Raw genomic sequence first — 20,813 nt, 5'->3', positions numbered from 1 at the left:
CCCGATTCAGACCTGAACGCTCCTTTGCGAATTTAAAGAGCATTGCGATCACATAGTCTCCGCCCAAACAGAGTAAAAACCCGCCCCGTGCAAGTCTGCGTACACCTTTGCGAAAATCTCTGCGTACGCCGGTCAGCTGCAAATCCGTTCGCAACTCACTCACCATCGAATGATTTTTGCAGACTATGCAGTCTGTGCGTAGCCCAGGACCTACTCCTACACTGCGACAGCAACAGGTTATTCGGGGCCGGAGCTGACGTCACACACCCTCCCTGAAAACGCTTGGGAACGCCTGCGTTTTTCCTGACACTCCCAGAAAACGTCCAGTTACCACCCCCAAATGTCCGCTTCCTGTCAATCAGCCTGTGTTCACCTAGCGATCAAAAAATCTGCGGGATTTTTCGTACCTTGGCCTCGCGCCTGCGCATTACGATCCATACACGTGCAGAGTCAATCGATAATCGTCCGCCTTGCGAAATCACAAAACAGTGATCAGGTCTGAATCGGCCCCATTGTTCCAAATTGTTTTTGATCCTAGAAATGGCTGTGTAACCCTCTGCAGCCTAATATAAAGCGTAACGGAATTTGCTGCTGTATATAAGGAACTGTTAATAAATAATAATAATAATAATACACATTGACAATTTATTTCTTCATGTTTGCAGGACGGCAAGTTGTGCCCTTGGCAGTTGGCACCTGTGTTCTGATGGCCTCCCTGGGATGGTTAGGGCAGGCCTCAGATTAATAATACCCCTTTTCCACTTACTAAGCACGGGTCGCAGCCGGGAGCCTGACACAGGTGCTACCCGGCTACGGCCCATGCTCAGCCCCCTTTCCCACTGCGCTCACCAACCCGGCATATTGCCGGGTTGGTGAAGTTGCTAGTGACGCGGCAGGGGCGGTGCTGGGAGATCACATGATCTCCCAGCGCCGCCCTTCCATACAGTGTAAACGGGAGCCGTGTCGCGTCGACACGGCTTCCGCTTACACTACAACCCTACCCGGATCATTCCCGTGTCCTACCCACGTAGTTACCCGGGTAGGATTCACGGGTCACTTGAGCCGGGTTTTAGCGAGGGGACCCTTTTCCATTAGCAAAAATCACGGGTAAATGCGCGCCCCCCGTACAGTTACTCGTGTTGTTTGAGCTGGTGGAAAAGGGGTATAATATTATCAGGGCTGGCCTAAATCAGGCATACAGTTAGTAACAGTTTTCAAACAACAGGACCGTGACATCAACCTGTTTATGTGACTTACAGGGGGAATGATATGAATACTGTACTTTCATTGCTTTTCTTTAGTCAATGTGGTATATTAAGTTTCTCTAGAGTCTGCAAAATATCCCCTGGTATTTCCATGCGTGGGTCATGAAGACACCTCCTCCAAGCCGTGCAGAACAATGAGGAAGTGTAAGCACTGATAAGCATAGTCTGTTGGATTATCAGAACGTGACAGAGCCATGCTCATTGGGCTCTATGGCTGAACTGTGTATCTCCGTGCTGGGTTGTGCACTGCTCCTCAGCCTCACCGTCGGCCTGTGGTCATCTTCCAAAGGTAACGAACCCGATTTCTGGTGCCAGAGATTTAATCTACAGGACTGTGGGACAGATGTATTAAGCCTTGGAAAGAGATAAAGTACCAGCCAATCAGCAACTACAGTAACTGTCATTTTTCAAACTGTAACTGTCTGTAAGTTAGGAGCTGATTGGGCTAGTACGTTATCTCTCTCCAATACTTGGTACATCTCCCCCTTTGTTACAAACTGAAAGTATAACTGTGTGTTTCTATGTTTCCATGACATATGTTTATTGCACTGTTATACATATTATCACTGTGTCACCGCTGCCTGTATACTTTGCCTTGTAATGTAAGACTATTACCACACAGGCACACTGTACTGTCAGGCAGCATGGGGGCCAAATAGTATTACGCAGCTGAATATTTGGCTCTGTTAACTGTCGTGCAAAAAGCCCCAAAGTATAAAACCAAAAACTTGTTATGTATATTTTGCAGGGGTGGTCTGGCCACTTCTCTGGTATATATATATATATATATATATATATATATATGCACTGTATGAATATCTATCTATCTATCTATCTATCTATCTATCTATCTATCTATCTATCTATCTATCTATCTATCTATATCGCTATACTGCTGGAAATATACATGACACTGTTGTCCTGACGAAGGCTGCATTGATACATTTTGGATTTTGGGGTCTATTTACTAAGCCTTGGATGGAGATAAAGTCGCTTGAGATAATGGGGGTCATTCCGAGTTGATCGCACGCTAGCTAGTTTTAGCAGCCGTGCAAACGCTAAGCCGCCGCCCACTGGGAGTGTTTATTAGCTTAGCAGAAGTGCGACTGGTTGGATCGCAGAGCGCCTACAAATTTTTTTTGGTAGTTTCAGAGTAGCTCAAAACCTACTCAGCGCTTGCGATCACTTCAGACTACTCACTTCCGGATTTGACGTCACAAACACGCCCAGCGTTCGTCCAGCCACGCCTGTGTTTTTACCTGGCACGCCTGCGTTTTTCCGCACTCTCCCTGAAAACGGTCAGTTGCCACCCAGAAACGCCCACTTCATGTCAATCACTCTGCGGCAAGCAGTGCGACTGAAAAGCATCGCTAGAACCTGTGCAAAACGACATTGGCCCTCATTCCGAGTTGTTCGCTCGCAAGCTGCTTTTAGCAGCTTTGCACACGCTAAGCCGCCGCCTACTGGGAGTGAATCTTAGCTTAGCAAAATTGCGAACGAAAGATACGCAATATTGCGAAAATACTTCTCTGTGCAGTTTCTGAGTAGCTCGAGACTTACTCTGCCAGTGCGATCAGTTCAGTGCTTGTCGTTCCTGATTTGACGTCACAAACACACCCAGCGTTCGCCCAGACACTCCTCCGTTTCTCCAGCCACTCCCGCGTTTTTCCCAGAAACTGTAGCGTTTTTTCCCACACGCCCATAAAACGGCCTGTTTCCGCCCAGTAACACCCACTTCCTGTCAATCACATTACGATCGCCTGAACGAAGAAAAAGCCGTGAGTAAAATACCTAACTGCATAGCAAATTTACTTGGCGCAGTCGCAGTGCGAACATTGCGCATGCGCACTAAGTGGCAAATCGCTGCGATGCGAAGAAATTTACAGAGCGAACAACTCGGAATGACCACCATTGTTCGTTGTGCCCGTACGTCGCGCGTGCGCATTGCGCCGCATGCGCAGAACTACCAATTTTTAGCCTGATCGCTGCGCTGCGAACAAATTCAGCTAGCGATCAACTCGGAATGACCACCAAAGTACCAGCATATCGGCTCCTAACTGCCATGCCACAGGCTGTGTTTGAAAAATGACAGTTAGGAGCTGATTGGCTGGTACTTTTCTCCAGCGACTTTATCTCCATCCCAGGCTTAGTAAATAGACCCGTAAGTGCGGTGTATTGATTTTTTCATAATCTTTATAAATTACTTTATTCAACATTTCCTGGAGTGCCGTGCATGGCTGTGAACTTGTAAGTTATATATATATATATATATATATATATATATATATATATAAAGGCTTTGGATGGACCGGCACTCACCCCTCTGTAAATAACACCCCGGTGCCTTCTGGAATAAATGATGCAGATGCCTGGTTCAAACAGCAGCGGCACTCGTGGGATTTGTAGTCAAAATAAACGTGTATTTCACATCAAATAGCCGACGTTTCGGGGCACACACGCCCCCACCACACTTACGGGTCTATTTACTAAGCCTGGGATATATATAAATCCACTCATCAATGAGAGGCCATAAGTGTCTGTTATGTGAATGATATGATCTATAGCAGAAGGATGGAAAAGCCCACGCTGGTCTGATGACGTAGAGAAAGTCCTCTCACTTCCCCATTACAGCCTGGGAAAAGAACATCGTGGAGGAACTTAGAGCCATTTTGCAATGATAATTTGTATCATCTTACCAAACCCGCACTATACGCCTTATTTCAATCAATAATCTGCAGATTCCACAGAATATATTTACTAAAATGACGTTTGCGTTTGACAGGTCAAAGGATCTAGCGCATATGCTATAAATGCCCCACAGATGTCTCTGTGACCCCAAAATGTAATTATCTATAGCCACTCAGCACCCGCATCCACTAAGTGTATGTGTGGGGCAGGTAGATGTTATTTTGCTTATTAATGTAAGAAAAAAGTGAATCTGTTTATACTAATGGCAACACGCACGTCGTATATCCTGCTCCATCTACAAATACACTACTTAAATTAGTCATTAGTCATTGGAGAGGGAGGTGGGGGGTGTCCAAGAGGTGCTGCACAGTGCTTGGACATTTTTACCTTAAAATAAGGAATTTCCCTACCATCTGTCACCCTCAGTGAGGTGAAAACGGAAAAATGCGAGATTACGCTGCCTGTTTCACTGCGAGTTTCTAATTGGATTGCAAAATGCGAATTTGCAGACCAAACGGTAACTCACACCTCGCATCTTGTAATTCGCACCTCGCATCTTGTAACTCGCACCTCGCATCTTGTAATTCGCACCTCGCATCTTGTAACTCGCACCTCGCATCTTGTAACTCGCACCTCGCATCTTGTAACTCGCACCTCGCATCTTGTAACTCGCACCTCGCATCTTGTAACTCGCACCTCGCATCTTGTAACTCGCACCTCGCATCTTGTAACTCGCACCTCGCATCTTGTAACTCGCACCTCGCATCTTGTAACTCGCACCTCGCATCTCGTAACTCGCACCTTGCATCTTTCAACTCGTACCTTGCATCTTGTAACTCGCACCTCGCATCTTGTAACTCGCACCTCTCATCTTGTAACTCGCATCTTGTAACTCCCACCTCGCATCTTGTAACTCGCACCTCTCATCTTGTAACTCGCACCTCGCATCTTGTAACTCGCACCTCGCATCTTGTAACTCACACCTCACATCTTGTAACTCGCACCTCGCATCTTGTAACTCGCACCTCGCATCTTGTAACTCGCACCTCGCATCTCGTAACTCGCACCTTGCATCTTGTAACTCGCACCTCGCATCTTGTAACTCGCACCTCGCATCTTTCAACTCGTACCTTGCATCTTGTAACTCGCACCTCGCATCTTGTAACTCGCACCTCTCATCTTGTAACTCGCACCTCGCATCTTGTAACTCGCACCTCGCATCTTGTAACTCGCACCTCGCACCTCGCACCTCGCATCTCGTAACTCGCACCTTGCATCTTTCAACTCGTACCTTGCATCTTGTAACTCGCACCTCGCATCTTGTAACTCGCACCTCTCATCTTGTAACTCGCATCTTGTAACTCGCACCTCGCATCTTGTAACTCGCACCTCTCATCTTGTAACTCGCACCTCGCATCTTGTAACTCGCACCTCGCATCTTGTAACTCGCACCTCGCATCTTGTAACTCGCGCCTTGCATCTTGCAAATCGTACCTCGCGTCTTTCAACTCGCACCTCGCATCTTGTAACTCGCACCTCGCATCTTGTAACTCGCACCTCGCATCTTGTAACTCGCGCCTCGCATCTTGCAAATCGCACCTCGCATCTTGTAACTCGCATCTTGTACCTCGCATCTTGCAACTCACCCCTAATTCGCACCTAACTGGATTGACCCCTATATTTTTTAAGGTCAAACTGCTTCCTGATTTGCACACTTTATACAAGATATCCAGGCCAGGTGCTATAATGACCAAACTGTGACAAGGAAATTGCCCCGTACAACGGTATATGGAGGACTTCAGATCTGATGGCTGGGCTGCGTTTTTTGCTGTCCTGCGTTCATGTAGTCACAGCCTACAGTGGGAGTGTATTTCGCCGTGCAAGTGGATCGCAGGATCGCATGTGTATGCCGAGCTGCTAAAATCTCAGTGACGTGTGGTGAGGGCAGTGACTGGTGAGGCACTGGCGGCACCCCCCCCCCCCATACAAAACAACAGACAAAAATAAATAAATAAAAAGCATAGGGTTCCCCATTTAAGCAAAATCAGCACTAGGCTGAACCAGCCAGGGGGAGTAATGCTATAGCAGGGGGGACACTCAGTGTGGGGTCCCCCTCCCATCACATTTAACACCCCCCAAACCAGTCAGCCCAGGGTTGGAATTCCTCAGAAAGTGGAGACCCCAAAAATTAGAGTGGGGTCCCCCCTCCTGAGCAACAACCAGCACGGGGCGGCGGGGGGGGGGGGGGGGGGGCGGCATTTAAGCTCTCTTTCATAGCTGCCACCTCCCCAGGGCGCAAAGACGCGGCTAGCAATGATTGGCTCGTGACGGCCATCTTGAAATTCAAAAATGACGCTGAGGCGCCATTTTTGAAATGGGAAGCCGCTTTCCGCTGCCGAACTCTGCAGAATGGCTGGCAGAGACTGGATCCTCTCGGATCCAGGTCAGCTGCCAGCCACCCTTTCTGCACCGGGTCCCGCCGCCACAATGCCCGCCGCGTCGCGCCGCCGCATGTGCCCACTGGCCAGCGGATCCACTGAATGCACGCCCCTGTCATTGAGGCACAAGTATAGGTGCCGCTTTACATTGATTTTTCAATGGGCTTTTACAGCCCATGGCTTGGCCCTGCCCCCTGCCCGCCCCCCGCTTTCCGAACTTAGTGTTAGCAGCAGGAGGCACCTCTCCCGCTGCCCCCCACCCCAATGTGCAGCCATATTCCCAGGGGGGAAATTATTAAAATAATAAAAGAAGATATTTATCACAGAATCTGTGTTATAATAAATATCTTCTTTGTATTATTTTAATCATTATGACAGGGGAGGCACTGCCTCCCCTGACTGCACGTCCCTGAAAATTCTGTGTGCGCAGTCCAGTGCAATAGAATCAGGCTGATTGGGGTCGGAGCTGACGTCAGACACCCTCCCTAAAAACGCTTGGGAACTCCTGTATTTTTCCGGACACTCCCTATAAAAGCTCAGTTGCCACCCACAAACGGCTTCCTCCTGTCAATCACCTTGTGAACGCCCGTGCAAATGGATTTTTTGCACCATCCCGTCGCTGACCGGTGATGCTCGTTGTTGTTGTCCGACGCATACGCTGTTCTGACCTGATCGCCTATAGTTCAGTGTAACTACCAACACGAGAGAACCAATTGATATCTGTTTATAGTAACATACTGTGTCTGGGCAATCTTTGATGAACCTAGAATGGTTGTCTAGGGGCCTATTTTTATTAAAGAATATTTCTGGGAAAACAACTGTTTTCAGGGGGTACCCACAAATATTAAGGAGCCCAGGATGTAACAACCCTGGACTGCAGCAGATATTTCCAAATGCAAAGCAGCCCCCATTGGTTTCTATGGCGCTGCTATGCTTTTGGATTTTGGGCCACCGCCAATAGACGCGGCTGAGTGCGCTTCTGCGTGCGACTCGGGGTCAGGCCCTGTACTGTATGTCCTAGTTAATGTATTTTGTATGAGCCCTACACTTAAACTAGAATCATCTTGAATGTGCTGTCATGATGTTTGCAGATGACATAGGGGGTCATTCTGACCCGATCGCACGCTGCAGTTTATCGCAGTGGTGCGATCGGGTCAGAACTGCACATGCTGCGGCACCGGCGCATGCCAGCGAAGGCCGCCGGGCCGCTACGATCGCCTCTGCCTGATTGACAGTCAGAGGCGGTCGCTAGGCGGGGGGGGGGGAAACGGCCGTTTTGTGGGCGCGGTCGGACCGAACTGGGGGCTGGCCGCAGCGGCTGCGTGACGTCACACGCAACCGCTGCGGGCCGGGGAGTGATGAGTAGCTCCCGGCCAGCACGCTAAAGCAGCGCTGGGTGGGAGCTACTCTTGAAGTGCAAGGGCATCGCCGCTGTGCGATGCCTTTGCACTTTTGCGGGGGGGGGGGGGGGGGGACCGGCACTGACATGCGGGGCGGGATAGCCCTGTGCTGGGCGTCCCCCCGCATGTCAGTGTGAATGATCGTAGCTCATAGTTGCCTACCCTCCCTCATTCTGCAGGAGACTCCCTGAAATAGTAGCAATCTCCCTCACTCCCTGAATGGTCCCTCAATCTCCCTGAAAAAAAAGAAATCATAGATACATACATTTAAATGGTATCATCAGCGCCATTTCCCTGTATTGGTTATAAGGCACAATGATCCCTATGGCTACATGCATTTTAAAAGTTTCTTGTGGCCACTTACAGTATATGGAACCACTTGTAAAACACAATGGGGATAATTCCAAGTTGATCGCAGCAGAAATTTTGTTAGCAGTTGGGCAAAACCATGTGCACTGCAGGGGAGGCAGATATAACATGTGCAGAGAGAGTTAGATTTGGGTGGGGTGTATTTAATCTGCAATCTAATTTGCAGTGTAAAAATAAAGCGGACAGTATTTACCCTGCACAGAAACAAAATAGCCCACCCAAATCTAACTCTTTCTGCACATGTTATATCTGCCTCCCCTGCAGTGCACATGGTTTTGCCCAACTGCTAACAAAATTCCTACTGCGATCAACTTGGAATTACCCCCAATACACGAACAAATCCTGCAAAATATAAGAGTCTTTTCTTCAACAAATAGATCTTACTAACTTTGGGGCTCATTTACATTTGGATGTAAGTCATTTTCATGACAAGCCTCTCAGATGTAGCTGTACACGTCTGCGCTGATAGGTGTTACTGTCACAATCTCCCTGAAATGCTTTTTCAAAAGTAGGCAAGTATGTTGTACCTGTGCTAAATTTAGCACAGCTACGATCAACTCGGAATGACCCCCATAATCCTTATATGTGCCTAATCCTTTTCTGCTTTCTCAGTGACAAGTGCACACACAAACACTGGCGTATTTATAATGGGGGCAGGGGTCCAGGGTGGGCCCACACCGCATACTCTGCACCCATTTTTTCCAATACTTACCCTCCGGTGTCCCGCATCAGCAGCAGCGCTGCAGAAATCACTAGGATAATGGTGCAGCGGCCATTTTCCTGTCATTTTGCGCATATGCTTTAGGGAAATCACTGGGAAAATGGCTGCCATGCCATTTTCCCAGAGACCTGCGCATGCACACGAGACTCTGGGACAGTCCTAGAGGCCCCTAGTGACCAGTGCTACAGTGCTGCCGGCGGCTAGAGAGGAGGGGTCCCAGACGGAGCCTGCACACGGCCCTTCTCCTCTCTAGATGCGCCCCTGCACACAAAATAATATATGTATGTACTTTTACGCAATCTTTCATTAATAAAAAGCCGCCCTCTGTTCTGTGTCTGTATACTGTTACATAACACTACATTTACTTTTAGTGTACAGATTGCAACTTCCGTTATGTTTATTTCAGGCATTACTTGTGTATTAGCTAATCAGGAAATAGAACAGTGTGATTAGTCCCCGTATAGAGCTACTGTGTTACTATGATGTAAGAAAAAAACCTTTAAAATAACAGTATATGGGGGTGTGCTGAAAGGCAGGATCTCAGCGCAGGGATACACACTAGACGATGTGAGTATAACGCGATGGTCGTTCTGATTTCCCTTCATCCCCAGAACAAATTATCATCTAGTGTGTACTGTACCCAGAGGCGTCACTCACCTGTGTAACACCCGGTGCGGCAGCGAGGGAAAAGGGGGCGGGGCTTCACGGGGATGGACGGGCTTAAATAGAGGGGCGGGGCTGCGCGGACGGCACCCGTTTTTAGCCCACTGAAGGCACGAAAAGGGGGCAGGGCTTTGCGGAGGGGGCAGGGCTTCGCATCCCGACACCCATTTTTTTTTGTCACTGGGGTGTGTGGGAGGGGAGGGCTGAGTCCCAGGGGTGCTGTCCCTGAAGTGCTGGCTGCTACACAGTGACAGGAGCCGAGTGCTGCACATAACATAACAGTGCAGCACTCGGCTACTGTCACTGTGCAGGAGCCGGCATTTTGGTGTCACCCCTCGGCGGGGGACACCCGGGAGCGGGCCGCACCCCCCTTGTGACGCCACTGGCTGTACCCACCTTTAGGGTGGAGTACCTGTTAGACTATGGGTCAGGTTGGCAAGGGGGGCAGTTGCCCCTTGGGACATTCTCTTTTGTTTTTAAGAAATCTGATGGGTCTATTGATTAAAACTCCCAGTGCCAGACTACCAAATAGGCAGAGTAGGCACCTGCCTATGGGCCTCACGCCTTTTAGGGGCCCCGTGACAATGGATCAAAATACTATGGATTTGATCTTGAAAGAAAATGATAATCAAGCTTTCTTAAATTGTTTCCAAAAGATAGAAAAAATTAGTAAACTCAAAGAAACGAAAACTTTACATGAAAGACTCTACAGAGAAAGTACTGTATTAATGTAATGTACCCATTAATAACCTAAAGTACATACAACATAGACATCAGATTCACATGAGGGGCGAGATTTCGACTGCCTAGAGGCCTCCACAGGGTTTAATCCGGCACTGAAGACCCCTTCATAGCTCCAAAAGCAAACGTTCCTTATCACGGCCATAGGGAATTAATTTTCATTTAGAAAATGTCTCTTGCAGGAACAATGACTACCATTAGAGCCCATTGAGGAGTAAATAATAAAGGGAGAGGGCGAGCTATCACGTTACTGCCGGACTCAGATACAGCTTGCCTACTGCGTACGCACTGCCATTGGGCCACGCAAGTGCAAGTGCAGGCTTCCCGAGAGAGAGAGTGATAATACGCAGATCTCTTTCATGGGAAACAAATGCTATAATATAGGCTATTATGGCTATTGCCATCTGAAGGTGGTGTTACCTACGGCGGATCGCCCAAAAGCTTACACATTAATTGGAGAACACTATAGTTCCCATTAAAGAAAACATGGGGACTGTGGCACTGTAGCCTGTATCACTTAGCTGTAATAATGATCTCTCCTGCGGTTTGCCTTTAGTAAATTGCTAAAATTATTTGCAAATACAGGTTGAGTATCCCTTATCCAAAATGCTTGGGACCAGGGGTATTTTGGATATCGGATTTATTCGTATTTTGGAATAATTGCATACCATAATGAGATATCATGGTGATGGGACCTAATATAAGCACAGAATGCATTTATGTTTCATATACACCTTATACAAACAGCCTGAAGGTCATTTTAGACAATATTTTTTATAACTTTGTGCATTAAACAAAGTGTGTCTACATTCACACAATTCATTTATGTTTCATATACACCTTACACACACAGCCTGAAGGTAATTTAATACAATATTTTTAATAACTTTGTGTATTAAACAAAGTTTGTGTACATTGAGCCACCAAAAAACAAAGGTTTCACTATCTCACTCTCACTCAAAAAAGTCCGTATTTCGGAATATTCCGTATTTCGGAATATTTGGATATGGGATACTCAACCTGTAGCTGTTTTCACATGATTTAAGAGACTGTAAAACTTGACACAGTAATTAGAGCCACTAGCCCGGTCAGGGGTGGTCTTCAAGTTGCCGGAGGTCGGGGTCCCGGAAGAGCTATCTTAACAGCAGTGTAGACCCCCTGGGCACAGAAATGCACTGGGGCCCCTACCTACCCATCAGCGGTAGGGGTGGGGGGTGCTATCAGCAGCAGCATTGATGTCCCGCGGGGGGGTAGGAGGGTTCTATTGATAAAACTAAATATTTATCTTATATAAAACCCTTTATGAGGTCTAAGAACACTGTACGCTATTTACGTATGGAGTACCGTAAGGGTACGCTCGTTTCGTAACAATCGCTTAGCCGTGGTCGAGACGCTCAAGCGTCACGTTTGCTCACGGCCAAGAGATCACAGGCAGGCACGCTATTGGCTGCCGACTACCGTAATGATTCGCTATAGCGATGCGAACGCTCGGGACCACGAGGAGATCACCAGCGGCGCAGACGCTCACAATGTTAAACCTTTATATCTAAACCATAAACAGTATATTATGCAGTAAAACCTTAGTGTAGAAATAGGGTGTAGATGCAACCTAGTGTAACCTTATTAACCCAAATGCTGTTCGAGCGTCACCGACGCTCTGAGAATACTAAACACTATAAGAAATACACAGATACCTGGGTTTAGGGTCCAACGCCTAATAAATATATATTATGAATGATATACTTGCAAAAGAATTAACACAATACAAGTCATACACTACAATATAACATAGACTACCTAACCAGATAACTACACAGGAAATACAATACAATACAATTACGTTTTAAGGGAAAATAAGAGAGAAAGAGGAGAAGAGAGAGAGAGAGAGATATGGCCCACAATAACAGTAAGAACAATATGATTGCGGAGAAAACTTACGCACAAAGGAAACGATCGCATGCGCCTCTGGACATCCAGCTCCCGATTTTCAGCAATGATAACCGTTGAAGAGTGAGAGCTGGATGTGATCGGCTTGTCTATTTATGCCCCACACACAATACAATTCAATGGTCCCTACAATCTCATTGTTCATTGGACACAGGAATTCGGCTTCGCATTATAACAAAAGGTCATAGGTTGATTCATACAGGTGGGCTGTGACTATTTCCAACAGCTCAGGTGGGAGGGAAACTGGGTTTCCCGCCGCATGGATAAGTAAGTGCAAATACAGTAAATGTTCATAAACTTCTTATGTCCATAACTATTCGCACGAGCGATTGATCCGCTTCAAACCAACACCGGAATATTGCTAATTAGATACTCTTCCGATGGATACTAAACACCACTGTATTACTCCTGTCTGACCCTTCGTATCATACAAAGGGGGATTTCTCTGTTCATGAACATTCTACATTAACCAAACTTTCAGAATCTATCAAAGGGACCATGATCTACAAAATACATTATATAGTGAAAATGTGTAACGATTGAGTCGCACGCTACGAACACATGAACTCTACCGTAAATGCACATACCGCGCGCCCACGGCTGCCCGCAACAGCGAGTATGCGCACGCACGGGAGAGCGCACGCATGCGCAGCGCAGACCTGTGTGAGGTGCAAATATGGCAGTGTGCATAGAGATATTTTTCTGACTTTGACAGTCCACCCTTTGGCAGTCAACAATAACTGCCACTTCCTAAAACATTTCAAAAAGAGAAAAATATATGTCAGGGGTTAATACATTTCCATGGTTGGGTAAGGGAGGAGAGAGGAGAAGGTAGGAAAAAGGGTATGACCTAGTGAGATAGCAGAAGCATGTGTGTATGAATCCGTGCTTGGGGGTCATGTATCATCGTGCCGTACGTGTTTTAAATCAAGCTTCGAGGTATTGCGAAGTATACATTTGAATTCCTTCTTATCCCGCGGTACGGGTCTGAGGATGGGCTGTCAAACTTTACCGAGCTCTTTTCGGCTGTGGTTGTAACAAAATGGGGAGCACATTTTAGTTGATGATACATGAATGGGGGAATATGTGATTGCTGATATCTGTGCCTGTATTCCCTATACTATGTGTGTAATTACCTGAAGGTTGTAGAGATGAAGAAAAGACATAATTACGGTAAATGCGGTGGTATTCTATGTCAGGTAAATGTACATTCGTCGATTGAGGTCTTGTTTGGTGTCTGTTGAATGCAGTCTTCTTTGTGCTTTTGCCCATAAGGTGCGAGCAAAAGCTTTGTCAAATGTCCATAGATTTACAAAAGTGTTGGGCTAGCGTAATTTTAAAATTTCTAGGGAAACTGGGGATCTATGGCAAAGTTCATCAAAAATCTGTGTATCAGGTTGTCAAAACTTCTTCTTTAATCCATCTGTTGTCTGTATATCGGCTCATCAAATTCCTCGTCCAAGTGGGTCTTTTTACCTTGGAGGAAACGGAAAAACAGGTGAAAGAAACGGACCGTAGAAATCGCATTTTCATCACATCATTGTTTCTACAGTTGGGTCATAAATCAGATCCATGGGAATTACAGTTTCCTCACTCCTTAAACTCATTACCCTAGTACGACGATTGCACTTCATTAAAGCCTGACCGCATCTAAATATCAAACCAATTGATATGACAACACCTAAGATACATAGGAGAAACTTCCCAACATCCATTATGACTCCTTGAGCCCATTCTCCTAAACCAGAAAACCAATTTCGCGGGTTCAACCATGACACCCAACCAGTCAGCTCATTACCTACAGCAGCAAGAGTGAGATTGTGTCTCCTGCGAAATTCCCACTTCAGTTGGAGAATATCGTCCATCTTTTGGTCTATGACCTCGACCGGGTCCTCGGTGCTATTCGTAATATATGTGCAACATTTCACGCCGTATTGTGTTGCCAGTGTGACACAATATCCGCCTGTCACTGCTGTGAGGTAATTAAGAACCATTCTATGCTGTACCAGTTCTGTTTTATAAGCTTGAAGTTCTCTTCCAGTATACCTAAACGTGTCATCATACATTTCAGTGATATTATCTAACAAATTTGCAAGCGCAGATATGTATTTATAATTCAACACTCCTCTGGCGGTGCGAGTGATGTCTAACGTGATTAGAAACTGAATCCCGGTGGATTCATGGATCATGTCAGAGGCCGGATGCTCTGTTCTTTCTATCAGGTGCCGTTTAACTACGTGCTCGTAATGGGTGTGAGTATAAGGAGTTTGGGCAACACGGTGTATGTCTTTCATTTTGTCATGTGATACAGTCATTACTTCAGGCAGTACTTTTCCAATATAACACAATCCTTCAGAGTTTGGGGCAAGCCACTTATACGCCTTTCTCCCGCATATGAAATATGCATCATCGGGGAGAACATATGGGACGGAGTAGGACATAACCATATTACACACCTTCCATGTGAAATCTCCTAACCCTAATTCTTCCATCTGCTTAGTACACGTATCAGGTTGTACGATATGTGCACAGTATCCTGGTGATACCTCTCCAACTCTCGTAATCCTATTTCCTAAGGTATACCTATACCGGAAAGATTTTCCTCTACTGGCTATGTGGCGTATAAGCTCTGTATCTGTAGGCATTCTATCTGCTCTATGCGAAAAGGTCATGGTTTGGTTACTCCATGACACTTCCCAATTTCCCGGCTTTCGGGGATTGGAGATGTTAAAACATAATAGGGACCTATCCACATGGTATTGGTGGAGCTTCAAACTAGGAGGGCTGGAGATATTAAACCTCCTGTCCACCGGTCTCCCACCACTTAACTCAAGTACCTCCCCTAACGTTAAAGGAAATGGTACTAGCCCTGATTTGCTATGACCTTGAGGTACTTGAGAGCATACCCAACAATCTGTTTTATTTAACACACTACCCACTAAGGAGTGGTAGTCGCTCAATGGATGCCGGTCCATATGGATATTAAAACTGGATTGGCATTTCTTAATGCACCCATCCTCCACTACGTTGTCACAGAGCCTACAGATACAGTTTTCTTCAGCTAACAATCCTTCACAATTCCTTCTATGGTCAATGTTATCGGATCGTTTTCTGATACTCGCCTTTACTTGTTGGTTAAGTTGTTCTTGGAAAACTACGCCTCCATCTTTATCATCAGAACCCATTCCAGAACCTCTCTCGACCTCCATGGTACTCTCGCCGGAACAGACTGCTCTGGTCAACATCATGGTCAACAGGAAAATCCGGATCACAGTCTCTTGGGGCAAGTCCATCTTGTAGGAGGAAACGGAAAAGAATGAGAAGGGGGAAAAATAATTTGAGGGAGAGGGGATGGGAAGTTGGAGAAAAACAATAAAAGGGAACAGGGGATCGACAACTGCTTTTGGTCTTGTGATTTTCAATGCTCAGGTGCCGCCTCAATCCTCCTGGAACAGACACTCCAGTGATACAACCTCTACCGTCTGTTCCTTATCACGGGACCTCTCTGGATCAGCAACCTTCTTACAGTGGGACGAATGAACCCAAGTCTCTCTCTCAGCAACCTTCAATGCTGTAGTGCTAGTCAATAAGACCTGGTATGGTCCTTCCCATCTGTCAATAAGGCAACCTGAGCGTAGAAAATTCCGTATCATTACATAATCCCCAGGTTCAATGTCATGACAATTACTATCTGGTAAATCAGGAATCACTAACTTCAGATTATCATTTTGATTCCTTAACTGTTTACTCATGTTAATCAAGTATTTTACAGTCACTTCATTGTTACACTTCAAATCATCCTGAGGGTTAATCATAACATGCGGTTGTCGACCAAACAAGATTTCAAAGGGAGACAGATTAAGAGGGGACCTGGGAGTGGTTCTGATGCTGTACAGTACAATGGGTAAAGCTTCTGGCCATGTCAATCCTGTCTCTGCCATCACTTTACTCAGTTTATTTTTAATGGTGCTGTTCACTCTTTCCACTTTCGCACTCGCCTGTGGACGGTATGGAGTGTGCAGCTTGCTATCAATTCCCATCAACTTACACATTCCTTGAAAGACATCACCTGTAAAATGGGTACCCCTATCACTTTCGATAATTCTAGGGATACCATATCTACATACAAATTCCTGCACAATTTTCTTAGCAGTAAACATAGCGGTATTTGTAGCCGCAGGAAATTTGAGAAAACATCTATACAAACAAGTACATATTTCAAATTCCGACAAGGGGGTAATTGTATAAAGTCAATTTGTATTACCTGGAAAGGGCCGCCGGCAGGTGGGATATGAGATGGTTCTGTAGGGATTGCCTTTCCGATGTTCTTTCTCAAACAGGTAAGGCATGACATTGCTCTTTTACTCGCATGAGATGAAAATCCTGGGGCACACCAATATGCTCTTACCAACTTGCACATCCCTTCCTTGCCCAGATGAGTCAGCCCGTGAGCTGCCTCAGCTAAACATGGAAGGTATGCTCTGGGGGCCACTGGTTTACCGTGTCCATCCGTCCAGAGTCCTGAGGACTCCTGGCCATATCCTTTTGCCTTCCAGACTGCCTTTTCCTGTGTGGAACACAAATTTTGCATCTCACACAACTTCTGTGTGTTGATGGTATTAAATACCATCAGTTGTGTGGTGTCTGTCTGTCTGGGGGTACCGGCTGCTAACTTAGCAGCTTCGTCTGCTCGGCTGTTACCAAGTGATACTGGGTCCTGGCTATATGTGTGTGCTTTACATTTGATAACAGCCACTCTGTCGGGTTCCTGTATCGCTGTTAGAAGCCTTTTTATGTGAGCTGCATGCGCTATCGGTGTACCAGCTGCCGTCATGAAATTTCTGAGGCGCCATAGGGCTCCGAAATCATGGACTACCCCGAATGCGTATCTAGAATCGGTGTAGATATTGGCTGATTTGCCCTTAGCCAATTCACATGCTCTGGTTAGGGCGACCAGTTCAGCAACCTGGGCTGAGTGAGGTGGGCCTAGCGGTTCCGCTTCTATGGTGCCTTGGTCATCTACGACTGCGTATCCAGTACACAAGTCTCCCGAGTCTGACTGTCTATGACAACTACCGTCCGTGTAGAACGTAAGTTCTACATCTTCCAGTGGGTTGTCACTGATGTCAGGCCTTGCGGTAAAATTTTGGGTCAAATATTCCATACAATCATGTGTGTCTTCCTTTGTATTAAATCCTCCTTCCCCACCACTCTCATCCTCCACCCTTTGTGCCTGTCCAGGCACACCTGGGAGATATGTTGCAGGGTTTAATGCACTGCATCTCCTTATGGTGATGTTTACGGGGGCCATTAGTGCCAATTCCCATCTTGTAAACCGCGCTGATGAGACGTGTCTGGTTTGGGCAGAATTCAGCAAGGCTGACACTGCATGTGGTGTATGAATTGTGAGGTTGTGACCTAGCACTACATCTTCGCTTTTCGTTACTAGCAATGCTATCGCAGCAACGCTTCGCAAGCATGTGGGGAGGGATCGCGCTACCGTGTCTAGCTGAGCGCTGTAATATGCTACTGGCCTGCTGGCATCACCGTGCTTTTGGGTTAGTACGCCTGCCGCGCAACCAGCACTTTCTGTTCCGTATAGTTCAAAGGGTTTCCCATAGTCTGGCATACCTAATGCTGGTGCCTGCGTTAGGCACTGTTTAAGTCTCTCAAATGCCGTCTCAGACTCGTCTGTATGCGAAATCCGATCAGGTTTGTTTGAGGAGACCATCTCCTGCAAGGGTAACGCTAGAATGGAAAACCCTGGGATCCAATTACGGCAATACCCACACATTCCTAAAAATGTTCTGATCTGTTGCTGGGTTTGTGGCAGAGTCATGTCTCTAATTGCTTGAATTCTATCAGCGGTCAGGTGTCTCAGTCCTTGTGTTAGACAGTGTCCCAAATATTTTACCTTAGTTTGGCATAATTGCAACTTGTCTTTGGAAACCTTGTGTCCTGTGTCTGAAAGATGAAACAGGAGCTGTTTCGTATCCTTCAGGGATGCTTCCAATGAATCAGAACACAGTAGTAGATCATCCACGTACTGTATTAATACTGATCCACTCACTGGTTGGAAAGACTGTAAACAATCATGCAAAGCCTGAGAAAATATACTTGGACTATCTATGAATCCTTGTGGTAATCGAGTCCATGTGTATTGGACTCCTCTGTATGTGAATGCAAACAAATATTGACTGTCAGGGTGCAGAGGTACCGAAAAGAAAGCGGAGCAGAGGTCAATAACAGTGAAAAATTTCGCAGTGGGAGGGATTTGCATTAGGATGACAGCTGGATTTGGCACTACGGGGAACTGACTCTCAACTATTTTGTTAATCCCCCTTAGATCCTGCACTAGCCGGTAACCCCTCCCCCCACTCTTTTTAACAAGGAAGATGGGACTATTGGCAGTGCTGGACGTTCTTACCAGAATGCCCTGTTGTAGCAAGCGCTCTATTACTGGGTAAACTCCTAACTCCACCTCTGGCTTCAGAGGGTACTGTGGGATTTTTGGAGCTATCCTACCATCTTTTACTTGTACAACTACCGGAGCTACGTTTGCCATTAATCCAGTGTCCTGTCCATCTTTAGTCCAAAGTGACTCTGGTATCTGGGATGTCATTTCTTCTACTTGGGATGGAGTCCTATTTGTCATAATGGTATGTGACATTAATTTTGATGGGGAGTCTAACATGTCTCGCACTTCCTGAGCGTGATTCTCAGGTATGTCCAAGAATACACCTTCAGGAGTACAATAAATGACGCACCCCATTTTACACAGTAAGTCTCTTCCCAGGAGATTAGTCGGTGCCGATGCAGCCAGCAAAAAGGAATGCTTGGTATGTAAAGGCCCTATTGTAATCTCAGCTGGTTTGCTAACAGGGTAATGCTGGACTACTACTGTTACTCCCATGGCTGGAATTGTCCTACCAGTGGTTCTCATGCCCACTGTCGAATTTATCACTGATTTGGCCGCCCCTGTATCTACAAGAAAGTTTAATGATTTACCAGCTACATTGATTGCAATTTCTGGTTCACTTCCAAGGCTTGCAATCAATTTTACTGGCTGCAGATTACAGGTATGGCCACACCCCTATTGGGTATGGTGACCTCCCTGAATCCCGCTGGCAGCAACTACTTGTGATGGAGTTAATTGGGAGCTACCAGAGGCTTGCCAGTCTCTGTTCGGGGGATATCTTTTTGTTTCCCCTGCATGTGGCTCATAACTCCGTTTCTGCGGACCCTGATCCCAATGTCGTGTGTCGTGTCGTTGTCTAGGGGGTTGATAAGATTTTTGTATATTTCTCGATCTACAGTCTCGTGCAAAGTGTCCCTGTTTGTGACAAAAATAACATGTTACCACATTTGACTTACCCACAGGGTTTGGTGATATTAACACAGGCTGTTTTGTGGTCAAGGCCTGTATACTTACTGACATTAACTTATCACCTTGTGACTCCCTGTGTCTGGTGATATTCCGGTCGTGATCAATAGCAGCCTCTCTCAAAGTAGCCACAGACAGACCTCGCCAACATGGTTGTGTGGTCTGTACCCTAGTCTTTAATGACTCTTTTAAACCATCCATCAGTACCGATACTGCTACTTCTCGATGGTTTGTGTTTGTTCTAATGTCCTCTATGCCTGTGTATTTTGCCATTTCTGATAATGCTCTGTGAAAATACTCTGCAGCTGTTTCTGACTCCTTTTGTTTAATGGAGAATATCTTGTTCCATTTAACTACCGCTGGGAAATACTCTTTTAACTGTAAGCTTATTCTTTTTACATTGTCTTTGTTGTACACTTCTGTAAGAGGTACATCCTGATCTAATCCACAGTCAGCTAAAAATTGAGTTGCGTCGACGTTGGAGGGTAAACAAGCTCTTAGCAGTACTTGCCAATCTTTATTATTGGGCTCTAAAGTGTTTCCTAGGTCTCTGATGTATTTTTGGCTAGCAACTAAATCTTTTCTAGGGTCAGGGAATTCAGACACTATGGTCCTTAATTCCATTCGGGTAAACGGGCTATACATGGCGATGTTCCTAACAGGAGTGACTCCTGAAGTGTCCGTTTTCCCATTTGGCACTACTATTACCTTAACAGGATTAATTCTAACAACATCATTCTGTGTAGATTCTGCAGTTTGTGGTGAAATAGTTTCAACATAGTGTATGGTGCCGTACTTACCCGTTGATACGACCTCACCTATCCCTCCGCTAGGGGCCTTTGTTACTAATCTCGGGGGTGGAGCTGTGCCTACTGTGGTCTCTGCTATGGTGGCTGCTAGAGAGAGCGCTGAAATTGTTGCCGATTCGTCCTCTTGATCACACTCCTGAGGAAAGTTCAAAACAGAGTACAACTTGCACGGGTTAATACTTGCATTGGTTAATTGGTTAACATTATCTTTAACATTTACACAGTTGCTAAGTGTTTGCTTGTTACACCTTAGTGCGTCATTCTCCGCAACCAATTTCTCTCCCGGTATGTATGGTGGCGGTGAGGCCGTGGCTATCAGTTTCTTGATAGAGCCAGATCCCGCCGCCTGAGCCAATCCTCTCTGTATGTCACCCTCCTGTTGCCACAA

At 46.2% G+C, this 20,813-nt stretch overlaps 1 protein-coding gene across 2 annotated transcripts in view; it reads left to right on the top strand.

The window, feature by feature from the left end:
* Positions 1 to 1,434: 1,434 nt before the first annotated feature.
* Positions 1,435 to 20,813, top strand: part of IL10RA (interleukin 10 receptor subunit alpha) — a 38,714-nt gene continuing 19,335 nt past the window's right edge. For both annotated transcript variants that reach the window (XM_063943601.1, XM_063943600.1), the window contains exon 1: positions 1,435 to 1,554. In XM_063943601.1, coding sequence (XP_063799671.1) covers positions 1,476 to 1,554 — 79 coding nt within the window. In that variant the 5' untranslated portion in view covers positions 1,435 to 1,475. The remainder of the gene's footprint in view (positions 1,555 to 20,813) is intronic.

The sequence above is a fragment of the Pseudophryne corroboree genome, chromosome 10, assembly GCF_028390025.1.
Source record: "Pseudophryne corroboree isolate aPseCor3 chromosome 10, aPseCor3.hap2, whole genome shotgun sequence".
Taxonomy (NCBI): Eukaryota; Metazoa; Chordata; class Amphibia; order Anura; family Myobatrachidae; genus Pseudophryne; species Pseudophryne corroboree.
This window is presented reverse-complemented; position numbering and strand designations above follow the sequence as displayed.